Source organism: Felis catus, chromosome E1, assembly GCF_018350175.1.
Source record: "Felis catus isolate Fca126 chromosome E1, F.catus_Fca126_mat1.0, whole genome shotgun sequence".
Taxonomy (NCBI): Eukaryota; Metazoa; Chordata; class Mammalia; order Carnivora; family Felidae; genus Felis; species Felis catus.
The window spans coordinates 46,206,111-46,228,450 of NC_058381.1; the positions used below are offsets into that span (position 1 = coordinate 46,206,111).

The window sequence follows — 22,340 nt, forward strand, 5'->3', positions numbered from 1 at the left end:
GAAGTGTTATCTCACTGTAGTTTTAATTTGTGTTTCCCTAATGACCACTGATGTTGAGCACTTAACAATTCTTTTATAATCCTCTAATTGCCATTTAGATTCTTTTTTGTTTAATCTATGAAAAGAAACCAGGCTGTTTACGAATTATGGCCAGAGATATTTCAATCTAGTTTATAATGCAGGGTGTTTTGTTGGATTGAGTCTAGTCACTGGAAGGATTTCAGAGTGCTCTAGTGATTAGCTCCCTAAATGCTGCCCTCTAAAATGTTTTTTTAATTGATCAGTTCTGTAACATTTCTTACCAGAACAGATTTGTTGGCTGGGGGGGGGTGGGGGGGGGGGGGACAAGTGCTGTAAGTCGGCATCTGGTGGGTAGAAGAAAGATCCTTTGACATCAGTCAAAAGGCATGGATTCAAGTACAGACTCTACCACTTAACTTGAGCCATCTCAATTTCCTCATCTGTGAAACAACATCTAACTCTCAGGATTGTTTTAAGGATCATAGATATAAGATATATAAAAAAAAGGTACATTATAAAATGCAAAGTACCAGACATATATCTAAGGTTGTATGATCAAAATTATTAGTAATAATCTCTTTTCCTGATAGTAAGACTTAATAATTGCATAAATTCCAGATGGTAATATTACCTTTTTGCTTCAGAGGTTACCTAGCATCCTTTATAGCAGTGATCAGCAAATACGGCTTTGCAGTCCATATGATCTCTGTTGAAACCACTTAACTCTGCCATTTGTAATTCAAAAACAGCCAGAGACAATGCATGTATAAATAGATACGGTCATATTCCAGTAAAACACGATTTATAAAAACTGGTAAAAGGCTGAATTTAGCGCCAGGCCATAGTTTGCCCACCCCTTCTCCACAATGAAAGGCACCATCCTGTTTGTTTCCCAGGATCCTTTTATTATAACCAGACATGGCCACATGGATGGTCAGATAAGAACAATAATGATTTATTTATTTGAGATGCTTCAATATCTACAAGTGGATCACTGATGATATATTTGTAAATAATTCTCCTTAAGGAACCTCATTGCATGAGCCCCTACGTTAGTTTTTGCCACGATCTTAAGATACTTGAGCCATAACTAAGATCCCTAAAATGAGATGGCTGTAATTTCTTTATGCTTTCCCTGTTTTCTTGAAGTATTCAAAACTATTGAGCAGCTGCTAAGCAGTGGTACAAATTTAGACCCTAACAAAGATTTGAGGAAAGGACTACATTACCTTCCATCTCTGACAGAGAGAGATCCCTTGTTGCCTGAGCAATAGTTACAGATACTAAAGAAACACTTTTCTAGTTACTTGAACCTAAAGTTCTCCTTAAGAATCCATGAGTTCATAATTTAACTGTAGGTTATTTTTGGCTACATCCTACCTGATAATGGAATCCTGCCTGTCACCTTTATCAAGTTGAATTTAACTAAACTGAAACTCTTTCCTCCTGTACCTCATAGAAGCAAAGAGTCAACCCACCAAGCAGAAGAAATCAGTAGAGCAAGTCCATGGCAAAAGCAATGCTAATACTCCAAATCCTGTATTTCAAGCTTATTTCCTGTGTATTCACTTCAACCTCACTGGGACCCCCGGTGCTATCTTGTGGCCCATTTACTGGACCATTTCATTGAAGTGCATTTACCAACGTCTATTCTTACTCAGTTCCCCTACCCATTTCCTTCTCGTCTGACCCTTAATCAAGTCAACTAACTCCCCACACAGCCTGACTTACGAGTCACTGAAGAAATCCTAGCCATTGAGTGTGAGTGCCCTTAACTATTCTCCTCTCGCCAAAAAATCAATCTGTAGTATCATCAGTTCTTACCTCCCTTTCTCTTGTCTCCAAGGAGGAGATATCCCTGTTCTCCCCTTATAAAATTTTTACGATAATTCAAACATATCAGAAAGCACAGAAAACTAAATAATCAAGTACTATCTATCATATTAAGTGTTAAGATTTTTCCATGTTTTCTTCAAATCTTTTTCTTTATTTTTGAGAAATGAAAATGTAGGAGTCTCCTTTACCCCATTTCTCTCCCTTTTCAAATATCATTTGTACCCTAAAGTTAACATGTGTTCTTCTTATCCATATTTTGTACTTTTCCAACATAGATATGTATTCAGAAGCAATATACAGCATTATTTCATTTTTTTTTAACTTGACATAAACAGAATCATACTCTTCATGTATTTCTGTAACTTTTTTGTCACTTGAATTTGTATATTCAAGATTTATCTATAGGTCTAGATAGATAGACTTTCAACTTTGGCTGTCCATTAGATTCTCCTGGGGAACTTTAAACACACACACACACACACACACACACACACACACACACACACACACATCTGAGCCTTACTCCCAGAGATTATCATTCATTGTTCTCGGATAGAACCCAGGCTTTTTTTTTTTTTAAATAAACCTTGTTTCTTAGAGCAATTTTACGTTTACAGAAGATACAGAGAATTTCCATACACTCACTCCCGCACCACAGTTTTCCGTATTATTAACATGTTACAGTGGTGTGGGTACACTGTTATAATCGATGAACCTATATTGATGCATTATTATTAACTGAAGTCTGTAGTTTATATTAGGGTTTAACTGTATTATATGCTTCTGTGGATTTTGCCAAATGCCTACTATGTACTCATCATTTCTGTGTCATACAGAAGAATTTCACTGCCCTGCCCTAAAAATCCCAAAGCTATCAAAAGTACTCCTAACTAACTCTGCAGAACTGGCAGACACATCAAGGAGAAAAGTAGCTCTCAACTGCTCTCCTGGGCTCCTTCCTATCCTTACTTGGTCTAGTAATTCTTCTCCAATACGTTATTCTTCCCATTTCTTTAATGAGGATAATTTTTGAATTTTGTACAGCCTTTCCTAGTTGTCCTTAGCAGGAATAAGTTTGCATCCACCATTACCAGAAGTAGAAGTATACCCAAGACCCCTTGAGCAAAAAAATTTAACTTGTCATTCTGGGAACATCCAGCTTTTCTCTAAACATCTTAGGCATTCTCATTTAAAATTCCTTTGGTGCCTTTTTAATGAAACTGTCCTGCATATCACAAAGAAAAAAGAAGCAATTTACATTCAAGAAAACTAAACCCAAACTTACAGGCCCTGAGCAGAGGAGTGAGTTGCTGTATCTTTCTGAGATACTAAATACAGTATTTTCCAAACTCCCTCTGATGCCAGAGACCTTGTGCAAAAGTAGAATTGCCATGTGACTTGAATAAACACTAGTCCAGCAGTAATCTTCTGTAAAATAATCTTCATAATATTCTATGGATTCAGTGAACATATCTAAGGAATCTCATTTAAATCCATGTTTAAGAGAAAGTTGTTACAGGTCATTGCCATAGTTTTGCTTTAAATAAGTTTTGCTTTAAATTTGGTAAAGAAATAATGCTTAGTTGAAGTCATAAGAGTAAGACCACAGGAATAGATCAGATTGTGTAAGATAAAAAAGAACAATTTGGGGGGCGCCTGCATGGCTCAGTCGGTTGAGCATCTGACTCTTGATTTCAGCTCAGGTCATGATCTCACAATTCGTGGGTCCTAGCCCCGTGTTGGGCTGTCCACTGACAACACAGAGCCTACTTCGGATCCTCTGTCCCCCTGTCTCTCTGCCCCTCCCCAGCTCATGCTATCTCTCTCAAAAATAAACAAACATTAAGAAAAAAAAAAAAGGACAACTTTGGGAGAAGAGGCTCAAGGGTAGAGAATGGTTCGGAATTAAAGGTAATGGAAAAAGCCAGCAATCAGCCACTTTGCTTATTCTAGTCGCTACTCTGCCAGCTAAAAATTCAGAACTGAAGTCCTGGCCCAGGTTTAACATAGTATAATGGAAGGAACGTGAACTTTAGAGTTAAAAGGACTTGGCTTCTAATTCCAGCTCCACTTTTTAACAGTTGTATGACTTTGGGCAAATTACTTAGCCCGCTCTGGGTTGTTTCCTCCTATATAAAAATAGTAGTAAATTCTACTTCATAGGACTGTCATGGAGATTAGATTAAAAGAGATAATATATAAAAAAGCCCTAGCACAGAACCTGACACATAGTAGATACTGAATAAATGTTGGATTCCCTTCCTTTTTTTCCTTCAATCATAATATATAGAGCTTGTCTTCCATTGTTTCCTCTCTTGGATTACAAATATTCAATTCTTTTTTTTTAAATATGAAATTTATTGTCAAACTGGTTTCCATACAACACCCAGTGCTCATTCCAACAGGTGCCCTCCTCAATACCCATCACCCCCCTCCCCTCCCTCCCACTCCCCATCAACCCTCAGTTTGTTCTCAGTTTTTAAGTCTCTTACGTTTTGGCTCCCTCCCTCTCTAACCTTTTTTTTTTTTTCCCTTCCCCTCCCCCATGGGTTCCTGTTAAGTTTCGCAGGATCCACATAAGAGTGAAACCATATGGTATCTGTCTTTCTCTGTATGGCTTATTTCACTTAGCATCACACTCTCCAGTTCCATCCACGTTGCTACAAAGGGCCATATTTCATTTCTCATTTCTTTCTCATTGCCACGTAGTACTCCATTGTGTATATAAACCACAGTTTCTTTATCCATCACCACTAAACCAGCCCTACAAGGGATCCTAAGAGGGATACAAATATTAATTTCTAATGCTATTTCTGTATAATTGGTTAATATAGTGTGCTGTTCTTCAAAAGATCTTGGTGAGGTTCACAGGAGACTGAGGCCCAGAGAGGGAATCAGAGCTAAATTTCCTGGTTTTCCAGGATCTACATTGGAGGTGAGCTCTAGACCCTAACTTGCCTGGACTCCAACACTGAATGAGTAGCACTTGGAGTTATTCCAAAAAGAACCAGAAATATGTTTCTCATATGAAATTTCCAAATAGTGAATCTCATATGTGAAAATAATCATAACTACTTAACAATGTGTTTGCCTCAGTTTGTTTGCATATGAACTGGTTAGCCAAATAAGAGAGATTGCAATTGATGTCCCTGCTGGTAGCACAAATGAAAGAAGCCCTAAAGTAATAATGAGCAATCTGAAAATGTGTCAGTCCTTCCTACTCTTTTCAGAGCACCCCACTTGCTGTGCTAAGTGGATACTGGCGGAGAGATTCACAACGGAGTTCAACTCCTCAAGGCCGGAGAGGATGTGGATAATGTAGAAATTTAGCAGCCATTTTCAAATAGTGGAGGAGGATAAAAGTGGGAATAATCCCTGTGTGGTATAAAGGTTTAAAACTGGATTCTGTTTCAGCCTTCCATCGTGGGAGTATGCTTTTGGGAACCCAAAGATCTTCTATGCCAGGATTTCACCCAGCCTTTCTGACTCACCCTCTTGTCCATTATTTATCATTAGGATAGGGTAGACAAAAAGAGTAGATGTAGTTAGCATCATCCTTCCTCGTTTTGTCAAATTGTCAATTTCACATTGGGTGTTTAGACACAGTCCAGCCACATCGACAAAGCCCTGTTACAATGGCACAAAATACAAAAGCATCCACTTCGAGAGATACATCCTACAGATATACTTGCACAAGTGTATAAAGATTTATGTACAGAGATGACCTTTGAAACATAGTTCTAATAGTAAGGAAAAAAACAATACCTAAATATCCATCTCTAGGGGCGTGACTTAAGTAAATTATGTTTATGATACATCCATATAATGGACTACTATGTCTCTCTTAAAATAGAATGAGGCAGGGACATCTGGGTGGCTCAGTTCGTTGAGCATCCGACTTTGACTCAAGTCATGATCTCACAGTTCGTGGGTTTGAGCCCTGCTTTGGGCTCTGTACTGACAGCTCAGGGCCTGGAGCCTGCTTGGGATTCTGTGTCTTCCTCTCTCACTACCCCTCCCCCCCTCACACTCTGTCTCTCTCTCTCTCTCAAAAAAGAATAAACATGAAAAAAAATTTTTTAAGAGAATGAGGCAAAAGCGTGAGTACATGTGTGGAATATGTCCACGATATTTTGTTTAAAAAATTAATAGAAGGAAACCCGTGCAGACCCATGCAGGTGAACCCAGAGTCTCAGCCTGGGACATCCCCTTTGGCAGGGCTAGACAGGAAACACAAAAACAGACACATGCCTCTGCCATCTACAATCAGGTCTTAGGGAAACCATACTTCCCCTGCCTCTTAAACAAAGAAGTGTAGAAGCCAAAGGACTTTGAACACCAGAGCCTGGGAGGAAAAGAGACTGAATCTACTATGAAGAAAATAGGAAAGCTGGGAAAAAAGATAGGTGGGTAACTGTGAACTGGGGGAGATTAAAAAAAGGCCGCGTGGGAACGAAGGGGAGAGACCCTCTTCTGCAGAGAGACAAAGGGAAGAGAAAGAACGGCTAGAGAAGTGCAGGACCCTATTTGGACAGGAGAAAGACCTCGACTGAGACTGAGAGGCATCCCATCTCTAACTGCGGGGCTTTCTTCGGACTGGGGCCAGCTCCCTTTTCGAGCACCTGGGGAGAGGGGAGCCAGGCCTGGGTGCGGGTATAGGTCAGGGTCTCGGTCCGCAGCTGGAGAAAGTGGCTCCCTCCCTGGAGGGCTGCGCGATAGTACAGAACCTGCCTGCGTCCGCCACCCCCAGGCACGGTGGCTGGGCCAAGGGCGCAGTCTGCGGGAGGATAAGGCCGCCATTTCCCTAGAGTGCTGTGGGAAAAGACAAAGGCTGCCTGCGTCCGCCACCCCAATGGCTCGAGGTGAGGGTGAGGGCGGCGGCTCAGTCCACAGTGGGAGAAGGCGTTCCTCCCTGAAGTGCTGTGGCACAGACAAAGCCAGCCAGGACTACATATCGCCGCACTGGGAGGCCCACAGTGCCACAGCGCACGGAGCGGGACTTTGAATCCTAGCCAAGCGCAGGGTCAGGGGAGTCGGTGGAGTGAGAAGGACCGCCCCATCTGCGCCCGTGGCACAGTGAAGCTGACTGAAACTGAGTCCACCGGTCCGGCTCCGTGGAAAAGAGACTGGGGATCATCATTACCGCCCCACCACCACCACCACCACCACCAAGGCGGGGCCTCAGGGATCACTCCCAGGGCCCATAGTGGAGGTGGGTTCAGAATATGCCAAACCATGCCCCCTTGCACTGGGTAACTGCGTGTCCACCCAAGGGGCACAGACCCTGCGGACAGCTCCTCCTGACAAGCGATGCAGCGTTGCCTGGATTAACCCTAGGTCAATTCTGGATATATAGATATATTCTCCCCCTCTCCCCATTTCTCCTCCTTATCTCTTCCTTCCCCTAGGCTGGTTACTCTGGTTATTAGTCTGTCTAACAGACATATTTAATCCATTGTCTTGATACATGTTTTATACCTCCTTTCTCTCTCTCTGATATAACCAAGCCATATAGTTTCTCTGTCTGGGTAACTTTATCTTCGTTTCATTTTCCCCACCTCCTTCTTTATTTTCCTTTCTCTCTCTCTCTCTCTGGATTAAGCCTTTTAGTCTCTCTGCCTAATCAATGTTTATGTTTTCTCGCCACCCCCCGCTCCTCTCATTTCTCTCTTTGTATGTGCTCTTCTATCAGCACTGCCTCTATCCTCTTCTTTACTTACAGTCTTCTTTACAAAAAGCTTTTGGGCTTTTTGTTTTTAGCCTTTAGGTTTTTGTTTTTGTTTGTTTGTGTTATTTGTTTGTGTGCTTGCGTGTTTTTGTCTCCTGTTTGTCTATCTGTTTTCCTTTATAGGGCTACTCCAAAGAACAAATCAAAGCACATCTGGTGGAGGGTCCAAAATATTACTACAAGAAGGGTCATAAAATAACCAAAGTCACAACAACAGAGAGCAAGTAACAATCCCCCCAAAAAAACACCTCCTGAAGGGCGAGGCCCTGGACAGTGTATGACCCTCCTTTAGTATAGCAGTGCTCACAGGTGCAGAGCATACAACAAGCTTTTAAAACACATAAGGGACAGAAAACTAGCCAAAATGACAAAACAGAAGAATTCTCCTCAAAAGAAATTCCAGGAAGTAGCTACAGCTAACAAATGGACCAAAACCAATTTAAGCAATATAACGGAACAAAAATTTAGAATAATAATCATAAAATCAATCGCTGGGCTTGAAAAAAACGTAGAGGACAGCAGAGAATCTATTGCTACAGAGATCAAGGTAGTAAAAAATGGTCATGATGAATTTAAAAATGCACAAATGAGGTGCAAAATAAAATGGAGGTGGCTACAGCACGGATTGAAGAGGCAGAAGAGAGTATAGGTGAATTAGAAGATAAAATTATGGAAAAAGAGGAAGCTGAGAAAAAGAGAAAAAAAATCCAGGAGTACAAGGGGAGAATTAGAGAACTAAGTTATGCAATCAAATGGAACAATATCCATATCATAGGAATTCCAGAAGAAGAAGAGAGAAAGGGGCTGAAGGTGTATTTGAACGAATCATAGCTGAGAACTTCCCCGATCTGGGGAAGGAAACAGGCATTGAAATCCAAGAGACACAGAGAACATAACTTGAATCAATCTTCTGCAGGACATATCATAGTGAAACTGGCAAGATACAAGGGTAAAGAGAGAATTCTGAAAGCAGCTAGGGATAAACGGGCCTTAACATACAAAGGTAGACACATAAGGGTAGTCGCAGACCTATCTACTGAAACTTGGCAGGACAGAAAGGAATGGCAGGAAACCTTCAATGTGATGAACAGAAAAACATATGCAGCCAAGAATCCTTTACCCAGCAAGTCCGTCATTCAGAATAAGAAGAGAGATGAAGGTTTTCCCAAACAAACAAAAACTGAAGGAATTCATCACCACTAAACCAGCCTTACAAGAGACCCTAAGGGGAGACTCTGTGAGTGAAATGTTGCAAGGACCACAAAGTACCAGAGACACAACTACAAGCATGAAGCCTACAGATACCACAATGACTCTAAACCCGTTTCTTTCAGTAATAACACTGAATGTAAATGGACTAAATGCTCCAACCAAAAGACATAGGGTATCAGAATGGATAAAAAAAAAAAAAAAAAAAAAACAAGACCCATCTATTTTCTGTCTACAAGAGACTCATTTTAGACCTGAGGACACCTTCAGATTGAAAGTGAGGGGATGGAGAACTATCTATCATTTGCTACTGGAAGTCAAAAGAAAGCTGGAGTAGCCATACTTATATCAGACAAACTAGACTTTAAATTAAAGGTTGTAACAAGAGATGAAGAAGGGCATTATATAATAATTACAGGGTCTATCCATCAGAAAGAGCTAACAATTATAAATCTATGCACCAAATTCGGAAGCCCCCAAATATATAAAACAATTAATCACAAACATAAGCAAACTTATTGGTAAGAATGTGGTAATTGCAGGAGACTTTAATACTCCACTTACAACAATGGATAGAACATATAGACAAAGAATAAATAAAGAAACAAAGGCCCTGAATGATATATTGGATCAGATGGACTTGACAGATATATTTAGAACTCTGCATCCCAAAGCAACAGAATATACTTTCTTCTCAAGTGCACATGGAACATTCTCCAAGATAGATCACATACTGGGTCACAAAACAGCCCTTAATAAGTGTACAAGAATTGAGATCATACCATGCACACTTTCAGACCACAATACTATGAAACTTGAAATCAACCACAGGAAAAAGTCTGGAAAACCTCCAAAAGCATGGGGGTTAAAGAACATCCTACTAAAGAATGAATGAGTCAACCAGGCAATTAGAGAAGAAATTTAAAAATATATTGAAACAAATGAAAATGAAAACACAACAATCCAAACCCTTTGGGATGCAGCGAAGGCAGTCCTGAGAGGAAAATACATTGCAATCCAGGCCTATCTCAAGAAACAAGAAAAATCCCAAATACAAAATCTAACAGTACACCTAAAGGAAATAAAAGCAGAACAGCAAAGACACCCCAAACCCAGCAAAAGAAGAGAAATAATAAAGATCAGAGCAGAAATAAACAATATAGAATCTAAAAAAAAAAAAAAAAAAGAGCAGAGCAATGAAACCAAGAGTTGGTTTTTTGAAAAAATAAACAAAATTGATAAACCTCTAGCCAGGCTTCTCAAAAAGAAAAGGGAGAGGACCTAAATAGATAAAATCATGAATGAAAATGGAATTATTAGAACCAATCCCTCAGAAAAGCAAGCAATGATCAGGGAATACTATGAAAAATTACCTGCCAACAAACTGGACAGCCTGAAAGAAATGGAGAAATTCCTAAGCACCCACACACTTCCAAAAATCAAACAGGAAGAAATAGAAAATTTGAACAAACCCATAACCAGTGAAAAAATTGAATCAGTCATCAAAAATCTCCCAACAAATAAGAGTCCACGACCAGATGGCTTACCTGGGGAATTCTACCAGACATTTAAAGCAGAGATAGTACCTATTCTTCTCGAGCTGTTCCAAAAAATAGAAAGGGAAGGAAAACTTCCAGACTCTTTCTATGAAGCCAGCATTACTTTGATTCCTAAACCAGACAGAGACCCAGCAAAAAAAGAGAACTACTGGCCAATATCCCTGATGAATATGGATACAGAAATTCTCAACAAAATACTAGCAAATCAAAATCAACAGCATATAAAAAGAATTATTCACCATGATCAAGTGGGATTCACTCCTGGGCTGCAGGGCTGGTTCAGTATTCACAAATCAATTAATGTGATACATCACATTAATAAAAGAAAAGAACCATATGATCCTGTCAACCAACGCAGAAAAAGCATTTGACAAAATTCAGCATCCTTTCCTAATAAAAACCCTCAAGAAAGTTGGGATAGAAGGAACATACTTAAACATCATAAAAGCCATTTATGAAAAGCCCACAGCTAATATCCTCAATGGGGAAGAACTGAGAGCTTTCCCCCTGAGATCAGGAACACGACAGGGATGTCCACCCTCACTGCTGTTGTTTAACATAGTGTTGGAAGTTCTAGCATCAGCAAGCAGACAACAAAAGGAAATCAAAGGCATCCAAATTGGCAAAGATAAAGTCAAGCTTTCACTTTTTGCAGATGACATGATACTATACATGGAAAACCCAATAGACTCCACCAAAAGTCTGCTAGAACTGATGCATGAATTCAGCAAAGTCGCAGGATACAAAATTAATGTACAAAAATCAGTTGCGTTCTTATACACTAATAGTGAAGCAACAGAAAGACAAATAAAGAAACTGATCCCATTCACAATTGCACCAAGAATCATAAAATACCTAGGAATAAACCTAACCAAAGATGTAAAAGATCTGTATGCTGAGAACTATAGAAAGCTTATGAAGGAAATTGAAGAAGATACAAAGAAATGGAAAAACATTCTGTGCTCATGGATTGGGAGAATAAATATTGTTAAAATGTCAATACTACCCAAAGCAATCTACACATTCAGTGCAATCCCAATCAAAATTGCACCAGCATTCTTCTCAAAGCTAGAACAAGCAATCCTAAAATTTGTATGGGACCACAAAAGGCCCTGAATAGCTAAAGTAATATTGAAGAAGAAGACCAAAGTAGGAGGCATCATAATCCCAGACTTTAGCCTCTACTACAAAGCTGTAATCACCAAGACAGCATGGTATCGGCACAAAAACAGACACATAGACCAATGGAATAGAATAGTGACTCCAGAATTGGACCCACAAATGTATGGCCAACTAATCTTTGACAAAGCAGGAAAGAAAATTCAGTGGAAAAAAAGACAGTCTCTTTAACCAACGGTGCTGGGAGAACTGGACAGAAACATGCAGAAGAATGAAACTAGACCACTTTCTTACACCATTCACAAAGATTAACTCAAAATGGATGAAAGACTTGTATGTGAGACAAGAAACCATAAAAGCCCTAGAGGAGAAAGCAGGAAAAAACCTCTCTGACCTCAGCTGCAGCAATTTCTTACGTGACACATCTCCAAAGGTAAGAGAATTAAAAGCAAAAATGAACTATTGGGACCTCATCAAGATAAAAAGCTTCTGCACTGCAAAGGAAACAATCAACAAAACTAAAAGGCAACCAATGGAATGGGAAAAGATATTTGCAAATGACATATCGGATAAAGGGCTAGTATCCAAAATCTATAAAGAACTCACCAAACTCCACACCCGAAAAACAAATAATCCAGTTTCGAAGAAATGGGCAGAAGACATGAATAGACACTTTTCTAAAGAAGACATGTAGATGGCCAACAGGCACATGAAAAGAGGCTCAACATCAGTCCTCATCAGGGAAATACAAATCAAAACCACACTGAGATATCACCTCACGCCAGTCAGAGGGAGCTAAAATGAACAAATCAGGAGACTATAGATGCTGGAGAGGATATGGAGAAACGGGAAACCTCTTGCACTGTTGGTGGGAATGCAAACTGGTGCAGCCACTCTGGAAAACAGTGTGGAGGTTCCTCAAAAAATTGAAAATAGATCTACCCTATGACCCAGCAATAGCACTGCTAGGAATTTACCCAAGGGATACAGGAGTGCTGATGCATAGGGGCACTTGTACACCAATGTTTATAGCAGCACTTTCAACAATAGCCAAATTATGGAAAGAGCCTAAATGTCCATCAACTGACGAATGGATAAAGATGTGGTTTATGTATACAATGGAATACTACTTGGCAATGAGAAAGAATGAAATCTGGCCATTTGTAGCAACATGGATGGAACTGGAGAGTGTTATGCTAAGTGAAATAAGTCAGGCAGAGAAAGACAGATACCGTATGTTTTCACTCATATGTGGATTCTAAGAAACTCAACAGAAGACCAGGGGGAAGGGGAGGGGCAGGGGAAGTTACAGAGAGGGAAAGAAGCAAACCATAAGAGACTCTTAAAATACTGAGAACAAACTGAGGGTTGATGGGGGTGGGGGGAAGGGAAAGTGGGTGATGGACATTGAGGAGGGCACCTGTTGGGATGAGCACTGGGTGTTGGGTGAAACCAATTTGACAATAAATTTCATTAAATAAATAAATAAAATTAATAGAAGAATATCTAATTTTTTATTTATATTTTTAAAGTGTTTTAAAATCACTTATAGCATGTGGACCTTTTATGGATCACAATTCAGACCAAAATAAATTATTTCTTTGTTTGAGGCAGTCAGGGAAATCTGAACACTGGATATTTGATATTATAGGGTCCATGTTAATTTTAGGTTTGATAATGATGTTGAGCTTTGTTTTAAAAAGAGCCTTTATCAGGGCACCTGGGTAGTTCAGTCGGTTAAGCATCCCTCTTGATTTCAGTTCAGGTCATGATCCCCAGGGTTGTGGGATCAAGCCCTGCATCGGGCTCTGTGCTGAGCATGGAACCTGCTTGAGATATTCTCTCTCTCTCTCTCTCTCTCTCTCTCTCTCTCTCTCTCTCTCTCTCTCTCTCCCCCCCCTCCCTCCCTCCCTGCCTCCCTCCTTCCCTCCCTCTATGCCTCTTTCCCACTTGCACTCTCTAGCATTCTCTCACTTTCTCTCTCAAATAAAAATTTAAATAGAGCCCTTATCTTTTTTGAGGCATTTACTTAAATAGTTATATAGTAACTTAAAAGATGTTTGGAATTTGCTTCAAAATAATTCAGTCATGGGGACTGGGGAATAGGGGCAGGAGTATAAATAAAATAAGATTGGCCATGAATTGCTGTTTTGGACATATGCAGGTATTCTAGGCAAAAACAACCTGCATTTCAAGGAACAAAGCAGGCAAAAGTAATTTAAGTTTTTTAAGAGAATACCTCCCCAGATCCACTTATTAGGTGCCAAACTTCATTGTTAGTATCTTCCTTTCCTCAGGATTTCCTGCTTTAACTCACTTCACCCAGATATAGGCAGAAGAGTAAAATGATTGCCAGAGAATATATGACTATCCAGAAATTTTCAAAATTATTCTGACTTCCTTTTGGAGAAGCCAGGTGAAGGGAGCAAACATTAGTACATGCGTGGGACCTATTCAGTCATACTAGAGAAAATTTATTGCTGATGGCAATCAAACCTATGTTGTTTTTGTAGGGATGAACAGATGTGATCACTTTAGGGTGTGTTAGTCACGGTGAGGGGTGCTAGCTGCTATAACAAACCTGTAGGATCTCAGTGATTTGAGAACGGTTTTTTCTCTCTCACATTGCAGTTCAGGGAAGATTATTAGGCAGGCTCCCTCCATGTAGTAGTTCTGAAATAGTCTAGGGCCTCAGACTCCTCCGCTGGATCTTCCAGCCCGCAGTCAAGAGAAGCAATAGAAAGTGGGGGGGTGAGGGGGATTGGGGCCAAGCCTGGATGCAACATACTATTTCTGCCCATACTTCACCGGCCAGAATTCAGTCAAATGGCCCACCTAACCGTAAAGGAAGCTGGGAAACATCTTTTCCCAAATGCCCAGGAAGAAAATGAGATGGAAATCAGTGACCACACTGCATTATCTTTGTCAGAAAAGATGTGGGGAAAGAATTAGATCCAGCATAGCAGAAAAGAAGGGTAATAAGTAGATTTGTTGCCAGAGACTGCTAAGATAGAGACCATTTAAGTTAGCTTGTTGCCACAGGACTAGTCTTTATCCCCATGAGTAGATTGGTTTTGCTGGCCATGGACATTGTTAAGGCAAGACTCTACTCTCATTTATTAGTACAACAAATGTAGAGGCCACTAACTCACTACCGACGGTCCTCTTTAGCTGGGCTAATAATTGACTTGATTTCTTTTTCAGGGTTTGAGTAAAAAAGTTGGCGTGTCCTCCTCTATCCTCCAAGGTCTCTGGATCTCCTACAGCACAGAAGGCCTTTCCATGGCATTGGCATCTTTACGAAATCTCTACACTCCAAATATAAAGGTAAATGCATGTAAATGACAGATTAAAGAATTAGCTGTGCAAAAGTAAAATTAGGACATTTAAGTGGCTGTTTAATTGATCTTTGACTTGCCTTAGACTGTCTCCTGCCAGTCAGTCTTTTATTGATAATCTAATGTATTTTACACTTGGTCTTAACCAAAAGGCGGAGAAGCAGTGATAATCGGATGTATTTTAAATTGTTGCATTTTTTTCTGTGAATTGAAGACCAGACCTCTTAAACTACTACCTTCTCTGAGCTGGCTCTGGTTTATAGGATCAGGTGCTCCTGCTTCTAGGCAGTAAATTGATCTCAGGTAGGCTTTGTGTCAGTAGGAGCTTTTCTGAACTGTTGTTCACTTAGCAGAGACTGTGTGAACACAACTACTGTGTGGGTGACATTTGTGCTCATGACTGAGCAGCTCATGTAAAGGAGACATTTTACCACCCTTTCTAAAGGCAAAGTATTGAGAAAGGAGCAAGTGAAGACTATAAAATAGGGCAGCTACTAGATGCTGCTGGGTGCTGTTGTGGGGTCCCAGGGGACTTGATTAAAGGTGGCTGAAAGATTGCAACTGATCTTGGCCTGTGTGTAATTTCTGTTTACTTCTTTCCAGGTCAGCCGACTCCTGATCTTGGGAGGTGCCAACATTAATTACCGGACAGAGGTTTTAAATAATGCTCCAATTCTGTGTGTGCAGTCTCATCTTGGTTACACAGAAATGGTGGCCCTGCTGTTGGAGTTTGGGGCCAACGTGGATGCGTCTTCGGAAAGCGGCCTGACTCCTCTGGGCTATGCCGCGGCAGCAGGCTACCTGAGCATCGTTGTGCTGCTGTGCAAGAAACGCGCCAAGGTAATGGCTGCCCCACTCTGCTCCTCTTCCTTTCCTCCCTTTTCCTCCCTTTTCCTCCCTTTTCCTCCCTCCCTGCTGTAGAGTCTTCCTTGTCTCCTGTGTTACCTCACGAGTCTAGGCAGAGCACATCAAATACATGAGGGAGCAAATCACAGGGAGCCCGGTGTGTGTCCACTTGCCACTGCCCATTCCACACCTGGACACAGTTTTGAAACCCCTGGGAGGTACTTAGGAAACTGCGTTTATCAGCAGCCACAAAAAGTCCCCACCTAACTGCCAAGGAGTTTTCTACTGGGCGCAGGGTGAGGAAGGAAGGAGAAGTACAGGAGCAAAGACCCTGCGCTGGGAGGGCCTAACTGAACTGTGCCCACAGACTCTGAGCCTTTCATATGTAGAGAAGGAAAACTAGCCACGGAGCTGAGAACAGGGGCCAGACTCCCTGACCTTAGCCTTGAGGACCAGCGCCATAGTGGTATGGGGAGAACATGATTCAGATGCCCTCAGAAGTGTCTCTGCTGGTGTATTTTAATTCTCAGAAGACCTTTCTGAAAAAGTGTTTGCTTCGTGGTATTTCAAGAGCTGCTGATAAAAAAAAAAGAAAGAAAGAAAACTCTCTTTCAAAATTTTGGTGAAAAGAAAAATGCTGGTCTCAAAAATGTCGGCCTCTAAGGAAAATTGTAGCCTTGTGGCATTTTGTTTGTCTTGAAAACAAACGGACGATTTTAGTGGTTTTGCGGTGAAATATAAGTAATATGTATGACCTCATTCTGAGGTGTCCAGTGTTCTTACCAGGGAAGAAGGGAGGGACTCCTGAGACTTTCGGGAACTGGGACTCGAGATTCTCAGTTAAATCCCAGAGCCTTAGATATTTACTGTGACACAGACCTATAATGTCCACCTATAATCCTGCTCATTTGAATGAACATCCCTAAAAACAGAACAACTGGACCTTGTTACTACTGCTGCAAACTCATATTCTGATCTCGGTTGGATCTTCCCTACTGCCCAGTTCTCATTCTAAGCCCTCTCTTGTTTTCCCCAGAGCAGATACGGAAATCATTTGAATTCTTCCCAAGATCCTGCCCCACCTCTCCTGCCCTCCTACATTACCGAGATTGAGTTCATCTCAATGTGCCTTCATCTCAAGACTATTAATCCTTACCTACGCTCGCTTCACTGCTGCCTCAGAGGAGGAAGTGCTTCCCTTCCTTTCCAGAGCACTTGGCTCCACCTGTGTTTTCTATCTCTGTGTTGCTCTTCTCTCACATTTTGTTTCATTCTCTTTCTGAATTCTCAACAAACCTATGAATGTGTCCTGTAACCCAGACAGCAACTTCCCACCCTCCTGCTGACTGGAAGCACCACTCCATCTCTTCCCTTCCACACCCACCAATCCTGTCCTATGAGCCATCTCTACCTGCTTCCTCACTGCCCCTTCACCACTTGTAGTCTGGCCTCCATGAAGGAAAGAGGAGTTAAGTCATTAAAATAAAAAACTTTGGGATCAAACGTCACATGGTCAAAGCCTACATTTACACTTACTTTCTGTGAGCACTTGGATGAGTCATTTAACCTCTGTCTCACTATTTGCATCCATCAAAAGGATTAATAGGGTCACCATGAGAATTAAAAGTGATAAAGCCTTTTTAAAAAGAGAGAAAGTCTCTTTTCATCTCTTTCAGGGCCTAATAAAAAATATTCCTTAAAAAAAATGGCAGAGGAGATGCCTGGCTTGTTCTGTCAGTGGAGCATGTGACTCTTGGTTTTGGGGTCGTGAGTTTGAACCCCACGTTGGGTGTAGAGATTACTTAAAAATAAAATCTTTAAAAACCAACCAACGAACAAAACACCTAACCTCTTGACATTCAACCGAAGCTACTCTCAAAAGTTGTTAACAACTGCCAATCACCAAGTAAAGTAACTTTTCTCATTCCTCACCCCTTTAAACCTCTCCATAGTGTTGGCAATATTGACACGTTTCCCAGAATTTGTAGCACAGGCCTGGTTCCCTTCCTGCCTGTCTGGTTGCTCTTCTCTCTTCCTTCTCCTAATGACACTGTTCACTGAGATTCTCTCCTTTGGTCTTCTCCACCCTCAAACTCTGTCCCATGGCATCAGCACCAAAATACTGAAGAATTTGTAGTTATTTGTAGAATATTATTATTTTTAGAATGTTCTTCATTTGTAGGTTGATATTTTCTCAGCATTAGATGAGAGATCTTTAAAAAAAATTTTTTTTAACGTTTAATCATTTTTGAGAGACAGAGACAGAGCATGAGTGGGGAAGGGGCAGAGAGAGGGAGACATAGAATCTGAAACAGGCTCCAGGCTCTGAGCTGTCAGCACAGAGCCCAACACAGGGCTCAAACTCACAAACTACGAGATCATGACCTGAGCTGAGGTCAGACACTCAACCGACTGAGCCACCCAAGCACCCCAATGAGAGATCTTTTAGATAGATCTTTCCTCATCGTCAGATCCCCTGTTACAGGGATGCTAACCTCTCTCCCTTGGGCAGGACTGTGCCTTCCAGATTTCTCAGTTCTGAAGCCACTGTGTTTCCCTTTGTAATTAAGAAGTATCTTTTAGGGATATGCTTTGAGACTAGGCAGATAGCTTGTTTCTTATGCTTTTGCTCACTGATTTTAGGGTCCCACCTGTCAGAGATTCTTGCTGCAGTGATTGCTATGGTGTTTTTGCCTAATGGCGATTTTTCTGTTTCCCTCATTCCTTCAACATTTATTAATTAGAATTTTAATGTAAAGAAGAGTTGTCCCTTCTCCCCCGTGTATGTATTTATTATTTATTTATAGCACTATGGGTTCCTTTATTTATTTTATGTTATGACCTATGTAACCCATTACCATTATTATTTATTTTCTTGCTCAAATTGCCTAAGATTTGGCCTTTGGGACCTCCCTCAAGTTGGTTCCTGTATCCTTTCAACTTCCACTAAATTATTTTATGAGTGTTTCTGTGCTTTATGGCACCACAAGATGTTCCATACTCATTGTTTACTAGTAATGCCCCAGCCCAGGAATTAATCATTTCTCCAATGAGCCAAAACACATTTTATTCATCCTCTTAGTTTTTGAAAATACAGTATGCGCATGAAAATTCTCAATGACTCTCCATTACCTACTGATTAAAATTCAGACAACTTAGCCTGGCATTCAGAAGTATCCATACCCTGGTCCCAAAAGACCCTCTCAACTTTGTAGTTGAAACTTCCCCTTCATGTGCCTTACCTTACAACAACTAGAGTTAGTCATTAACTATCTCAGCCAGTTGAGATGGGCCTTTCCTTAGTCTGTTGGGGCTGCTATGACAAAATACCGTAGACTGAGTGGCTAATAGACAACATTTATTTCTCACAGTTCCGAAACTAAGTCTCAAGACCATGGTGCCAGCAGATCCGGCATCTGGTGAGAGCTTCCTGGTTTATAGACAGCACCTTCTCACTATGTCCTCCCATAGTGGAACAGGGAAAGCAAGCTCTCTGCAACCTTTCTATTAGGACACTGATCACTTCTCCATTTAATATCATTACACTGGGGGTGAGAAATCCAACATACAATTCAAGAGGACAAAAACATTCAGACTATAGCACCTTTCCTTCAGAATCTGTTCCTGATTCTAGTTGGGAATTCTCTCCAGTTTTATTGCACTTTTACTTTCCATATGACATTTATTATTCCTTGTTGGATAGGCTTTTGTTTATATTGGTCGCACCTGCCCTACCTTGGTTGAAAGTCTTTGAGAACAGAGTCTATATTTACTGTCCTACTCACCTTTTCATCCTGTGTGGTACCTTGCACATGGTAGGCATTCAATAAACATTTGTTGAATAGATTGCCGGGTGGAACTAAAACTGGGGAGAACCAGGTGGAGAACTTACGTTTCAGGTGCTCTAACTACCCCTGGAAGCCTGCCTGCCAGACGAGGCTACTCTTCTGTTGAAACTTGTAGCTACCTTATGGTAGACTGATCTTAACCAGGCTCTTCTTTCAACCTACACTTGTAACCACCACTGCAGCTAGCAAAGCTGCTATTGGAACATGGTCTAGCCTCAAGCTCCAAGTACTGCTAGCCATTTTGGCCAGATCCTTGAGATTCCGCCCTCCCGTTGGAAGGAAGAAGTGGCCTCCGCCAAAGCTTGGTGGTCAAAAGTATGATTCATGATATGAGGTATTTTGCTTCTTTGGAAGACCAAAAAATGTGAGCTTCAGAATGTTTTTCTTCCCTTTCATGATTTCAAAGACAGTTTTTTGTGCCAGCAGAACTACAGTCTTTCAAATCTTGGTCTGAAAAGAACTATTTGAGGACAAAGGAGAATGTATCTCAGGAAAACAAAGCTGGAGCTGGGAGTTTTGGTTGGGTTTTTGTTTGTTTGTTTGTTTGGTCCCTTTTTCTGTGAAAACAAAAGTCTGGCCTTATGAAAAGAAGTTCTCCCCTGAGGGATATCTACCAGAGTTACAGCTCAGCAATGATCTAGCCTGAGTAGGCGAGAACTTTCTAGATTTTCTCTAGAGAATGGTTCAGGATATGGGAAGGGATGACTCTTGGTAGTGTAGTCGTGTGCAGTGGGCCAGTGTGACTGGATCAGAAGTGCGGCCACAAGTCTTTGTTCACACACATTTCTCTGTCCTTCCCCTCGAGGTGGATCATTTGGACAAGAATGGGCAGTGCGCTTTGGTCCATGCTGCACTCCGAGGTCATCTGGAGGTTGTCAAGTTTTTGATTCAGTGTGACTGGACGATGGCCGGCCAGCAGCAAGGAGTATTTAAGAAGAGCCATGCCATCCAGCAGGCCCTCATCGCTGCAGCCAGCATGGGCTACACCGAGGTAAGAAAACAGGTGATAAGGTTGAGGATTTGGGGGATTTTTTTCAAGCCGTGTATTGAAGGACTGAGGAAACAGGCTAAAAAGGGTTGCATTATTACAAAATTGCCAGCCTAATTAGTATGAATTAGCTTTTTGGTCACTGCTTTGAGGAATAGGAAATTGAACTGCATGAAGCACTTGAATTCTCAAATACCAGCATATGTAGAATTATGAATATAGCACTTGAGAGTTGGAAAGTACTTTGGAAATCGGCCAGTCTAATTCCTCCCCATCTTGCCACTCTGATATAACAGACAGTGACACTGGGCTCCTCAGGCTTATTTACTGACCTGCATTCACATGGGGAGGCGGTTTGGAAAGGGAAGAGCACAACATTTGGAATCTCAGAAGGACCAGTTTGCTACTCGTTCTCTCTGGACCTTGAGTAATTTACCTAATCTCTTAGAACTTTAGTTGCCCATCAGGAAAATGGGTCTAATAAATACTTTTTTTTACAAAGCTGGTACAAAAGGTGCTTTTGAAAACTGTTAAACACTATACAAACTGTATTTTTGCTAATTTATTTATTACTGATAGTAATAATATAGTGGCAAATATATGCAATTGATACTTGCCAGAAAATGTTTAACATCTAGCTCCAAGATCCAAGAGGGTAGTGTAGTGGAGCAGAAGTGTGTGTGTGTGTGTGTGTGTGTGTGTGTGTGTGTGTGCGCGCGTACGTACGTACTTAAAATTAGTGTAAATTTTACGGCTATGAAGAACACATAGCACACAGTTTACAAATAATGAAATATACAATACTTTTAATGAAATGCTCGATTTTTGTGAAATTCATATCTTAAGTCAACCTGTGGTTGCATCTCAGCAATCATTTACAAATGGAGCTACACTCCAATTTTCTCTTTTCCCAATAATTTTATTGTCATTAAATCTGATATGTGATCTATGTTAAACTACTACTTACCCTCATACCAATTATATTAATTAAACTGGAACCTCTTGGAGCTTTAGCAGTAAATCAACTCTTGATGTGAAATGTCTGCCAGTTTCCAAGGTGTAAATTCTCCCACCGCAGCTGATATAGAGTGACCAATGTGACAGCCCTGAGGACAGGGTTGTGAAGAGATGCACAGAGGCACAGCACACCACTGTGTGCTGTCTCCACCAGACAGACACGATCAGGAGTACAGACAATGCACAATGTAGTTAAATAATTAAGAAGTCATGAAATTTTGTATTTTTAACCTTTGTTTTTAATATAATGTAGTTGGTTGTTACCTAACTTTAAACAAACACCTTCGTTCAGCAACCGGCTTACAAAACTGGCAATGTAATGCTCGGCTGTCACGGGCCAGTAACTGTTGGCTCACGGGGCACGGGCTGCTGCAGTGACACAGCTACCCTGCCCACTGACCTGATGTGCCACCGAAGGGATATTAAGTAAAACTGGAATATTTAATATCAGTGGGTTTGTGAGCTCTCTCTACAGACAGATCCCTGGAAACAGCTGTCACTTTTGCTTTCATGTCAGTAGTCATTCTCTCTTTGCTGTCCCCACAGCTGTCTTGGTATTTCTGAGAGGAAAAAAAATCATCACTGCTGTACTTTGATGAAATACAGCCCTAGATTTCCTCCATATTTGCTTTCTGGTTTTTATTGATTGATTAGTATTTTCTCTTTATTTATTGGTATTTTTATTGGGAGAATGAGGGCTTGCTTCTTCAACTTAAATACAAGGAATAAAAAATGTTTTAAAAGCCACATGCTATGTAAGTGAATGGTGTTGAAGAGAAACATAGAAACCGTACCCGATAGGGGCACCTGGGTGGCTCAGTCAGTTGGGCA

General features: G+C 40.9%; 1 protein-coding gene across 13 annotated transcripts in view; it reads left to right on the top strand.

Annotated features, from left to right (window-relative positions):
• The window catches only part of TANC2 (tetratricopeptide repeat, ankyrin repeat and coiled-coil containing 2), a 379,268-nt gene that overhangs the window by 328,257 nt on the left and 28,671 nt on the right, over positions 1–22,340 (top strand). For all 13 annotated transcript variants that reach the window (XM_045044003.1, XM_019818072.3, XM_045044005.1 and 10 more), the window contains 3 exons: positions 14,677–14,799; positions 15,414–15,650; positions 20,310–20,495. In XM_045044003.1, coding sequence (XP_044899938.1) covers positions 14,677–14,799; positions 15,414–15,650; positions 20,310–20,495 — 546 coding nt within the window. The remainder of the gene's footprint in view (positions 1–14,676; positions 14,800–15,413; positions 15,651–20,309; positions 20,496–22,340) is intronic.